This window comes from Myotis davidii, unplaced genomic scaffold (genome assembly GCF_000327345.1).
Source record: "Myotis davidii unplaced genomic scaffold, ASM32734v1 scaffold577, whole genome shotgun sequence".
Taxonomy (NCBI): Eukaryota; Metazoa; Chordata; class Mammalia; order Chiroptera; family Vespertilionidae; genus Myotis; species Myotis davidii.
The window spans coordinates 1458071-1462215 of NW_006289082.1; the positions used below are offsets into that span (position 1 = coordinate 1458071).

The following is a 4145-nucleotide window of genomic DNA, read 5'->3' on the forward strand; positions in this document are numbered from 1 at the left end:
CCGAGTCCCAGCAACCGCTGCAAACCTCAGCGAGAAAGCGGCCTTCGAGTTCTGACCAAAGCCAGACAGTCCCGCTTCTCCCGTTTGAGTCTGGGTCCCTAGAGACTTGCCCGGCTCTGGAGCTCAGAGTCTGAAGCTCCCTCCCGACTGAAAACAACAACCGTGCCCTCCGCCGCTAGCCCGCTCCGCGTGCACTCCGCACCTGAGTATTTCACTTCAGCACTGCACCTCCTCTGAGTCTGAGTATGATATTCTCTTTCCTCCTAGTTGTAGAATTTCCATTCAGCCAGTCTCCCTGTGGTACTGAATGATGTCCGTTCCGTCTTTTAGGTGTAATTTGAATTGGTTGTTCAAGGCAGCAATCTCTGGCGTTAACCTATGCCGCCATCTTGGTTTCTCCAAGTTGGACTTTCTTAAAACTAAAACATTTTGCTCATTGAAAGAATTGATAAAAAAAAAAAAAAAGGCAAATCAGAGACTGGGAGGAAATATTCATAATATGGCCCTGGCAGTTGTGGCTCAGTTGGTTGGTTATCATACTGGGTACCAAAAGATTGCCAGTTTGATTCCAGGTCAGGGCACATGCCTGGGTTGCAGCTTGATCCTCAGCAGGGGGCATATAGGAGGCAGTCGAGTGATGTTCCGCTCTCACACAGATGTTTCTCTCTTTCTCTCCCTCTCCCTTCCTCTCTCTCTAAAAAAAAAAAATTAATAAAAAATATTTTTAAAAATTTTCATAATATGAATATTTGAAAAGTATATCAGGAATATAGGAAAAACTCTTATAACTCATCCTATATAATAAGAGCCTAATATACTAAGTGTCCAACCATTCCTTCGACTGTTTGACTAGTCACTGTGATGCTCACTGACCACCAGGGGGCAGACGCTCCAAACGGTACGTTAGCTTGCTGCTGGGTCCTGCCAATTGGGACTGGGTGAGATGGGCCAGACATGCCCTGGAGCCCTCCGCCGGTCCCTCCCCGGCCCCAACTGTGCATCAGTGGGATCCCTTGGCCTGGCCTGTGCCCTCTTGCAGTCTGGGACCCCTCAGGGGATGTCAGAGAGCCAGTTTAGGCCCAATCCCCCCAGGCCAAGCCGAGGGGCCCCACCCCCACTGGTGCACAAATCTGTGCACCGGGCCTCTAGTAATAAGATAAAAAATTCAATTAAAAATGGGCAAAACATTTGAACAGACATTTCATAGAAAAAGTTACTAATGTTGAAGAAGCACATGAAAAGAATCTCAATATCTTTAAACTTCAGACAAATTAAAACCATACCAATAAGATACCAATATACACTCACTAGATTAGCAAAAATGAAGAAGACTGAAAATACCAAGTGTTGATGGTGTGGATCAAATACAATTCTTACACATTGTTAGTAGTGTAAAACAATGCACTACTTTTTTTTAAAATATATTTTATTGATTTTTTACAGAGAGGAAGGGAGAGAGATAGAGAGTCAGGAACATCAATGAGAGAGAGACATCGATGAGCCGCCTCCTGCACATCCCCCACTGGGGATGTGCCCGCAACCCAGGTACATGCCCTTGACCAGAATCGAACCTGGGACCCTTCAGTCCGCAGGCCGACGCTCTATCCACTGAGCCAAACCGGTTTCGGCAATGCACTACTTTTAAAGTTAAACATATACTTAATTTATGACCCAGCATTCCTCTTTTAGGTATTCACCCAAGAGAAATAAAAGCTTATACTCACACATAAAGACTCATATTCATAGCAGATTTATCCTAATATCCCCAAACTGGATATGACACATATTTTTATCAATAGGGAAATGGTTAAAGAAATTGTGATATATCCATACAATGGAATACTATGCAGAAGTTGAAAGGAAAAAGAAAAGAGATACATTCAATAACATAGAAGAATGTATACTGAGCAAAAATAAATAAATAAATAAATAAAATAAAAGCCAGATATAAAAGAATACATGCTATAGGATTCCTTTCACATGAGATTCAAGAAAAGACAAGGGACTGGGCAGGGGCGGGGATGGGGGGGTTATTGCAAGGAGGTACAAGTGAACTTTTTTGGGTAATGGAAATGTTCTATATCTTGATGGTTGGTGGTGGTTACATTGGTAAAGAGATGTCTTAAAACTCTTCAAGCTGTATACTTAAAATATTTTGTTTTATATATTAAAATTAACTAAAAATTAACAAGTTAACATTCACAGTATATTAGAATAAAATCTCATGATCAAACAGTGTTAATCTCAGAATGGTTTAACAGCAGAAAATAAGTACGTAACAGATTACTAACAAATTAAAAAGAGAAAATTGGAGACATGAAAACCATTTGGAACCCATGAATTAGAATCCTTTGTTATAAAGAAAGTTATTAGGACAACAGATGAAAACTTGAGTGATTTGAGTAATACATTAATAGTAATTTCATGATTTAAAAAATATATTTTTATTGATTTTAGAGAGAGGAAGGGAGAGGGAGAGAGAGAAACATCAATGATGAGAGAGAATAATTTATTGGCTGCCTCCTGCACGTGCCCCCCAACTCCCCCCACCATTGGGGATTGAGCCCACAACCTGGCCATGTGCCAGTCCATGGGTCAATGCTCAACCACTAATCCACACTGGCCAGGATAATTTCCTGATTTTGATGGTCATATTGTGATTATGTCAAAGAATGTCCTTGTTTGTAGGAAATACAAACTAAAGTAAGACTGTCCCAATTTAATTTCAAATGGTTCCAACAAAAATATTTTTTGTACTGTATGTGCAACTTTTCTTAATATTCAATATTCTTTTAGCAAACTAGAAATAAAAGGAAACATCCTTATTTCAATAAAGTAAAATATTAAAAACTTAAAGTATACACAAATTAAAATCTTAGAAACATCCCATTAATATAAGAAATAAGACAAAGCTCCCTACTTAAAAGTTTCTATAAATAAATAAAATCTAATCACTATTATAACAGAATGATCTAGAAAAATGCAGTAAAACAAGAAAAAGAAATGAAGAAGCCCAAAAATTAAAAGAAAAAAAAGTATCTTTATTTGCAGATGAGGCTTGTCCAAATAAAATATCCAGGTGAATCTAGAGACTACTAGAATTAATATGAATTTGCAAAAATTATTGGACAAGATCAATTTTTTAAAATCAATAGTGTTTGAAAAAAAAATCAACAGTGCTTGTATGTACCAATAATAGCTTATTTTAAGCAGGTAGTAAGAAAAAGTAACAAAACAAACTCAGGAATAAGCCTAACCCAAAGTTCTAGAACTACATAGAAAAAAATTATTAAACATTTCTAAAATTCATACAAGATCTGAATGACTGGGGAGACAGACCCTGTTAATGGATAGAAAAACTCATATATCATGAGGGTGTCTATTTTTCTCCCAAATTAAAATGTCTTTTAAAAAGCTTCTATAAAACATTTTAAAAATATATTTTTATTAATTTCAGAGAGGAAGAGAGCAACAGAAACATCAATGATGAGAATTATTGATCGGCTGCCTCCTGTACCATCACCCCTACTGGGAACTGAGCCCGAAACCTGGGCATGTGCTCTGACCAGCAATCGAACCAGGGACCTCCTGGTTCATGAGTTGACACACAACCACTGAGCCAAACCACTGGGCTAAAAAGCTTCTTCATAATTCTTGTTATAAATAAGATTTAAAGTAATCATAAGGTAATAAGATCCAAGAAATTAAAAAGTCAGAAAAACATCCTCCTAAAATCCCCACTTAAAAGCCCAAACCATGGCCAACTCATCATTCTTTGTACTTAAAGTACCATTTTTCTATTTTGGTATATCCTTCCCTAAAAGAACTCAGGTATTTATTTATTTTATTTTTGTTAATCCTCACAAAAAGATATTCTTCCATTGGTTTTTAGAAAGTGGTAGGGAAGGGAAAGACATAGAGAAAAACATCGATGTGAGAGAGACACATCGATTGGTTGCCTCCTGCATGGGCTCACTTGACTGGAATCAAATCCAGGACACTTCAATCCAAAGGGCTGATGCTCTATGTACTGAGCCAAACAGGCTAATGAAAGAACTCCTGTATTTTCAAGTAACTTACCAAACAATTTTCATGAGCAGCTATGTCCTCTGATTGTGCACAGTACAGGACACCACACTCGAGGT

The 4145-nt window shown here is 38.0% G+C and overlaps 1 protein-coding gene across 1 annotated transcript in view; it reads right to left on the minus strand.

Moving 5' to 3' along the window:
* The window catches only part of PHF11 (PHD finger protein 11), a 33756-nt gene that overhangs the window by 21347 nt on the left and 8264 nt on the right, over nt 1–4145 (minus strand). Inside the window, exon 3 of the mRNA XM_015562310.1 lies at nt 4081–4144. Coding sequence (XP_015417796.1) covers nt 4081–4144 — 64 coding nt within the window. The remainder of the gene's footprint in view (nt 1–4080; nt 4145) is intronic.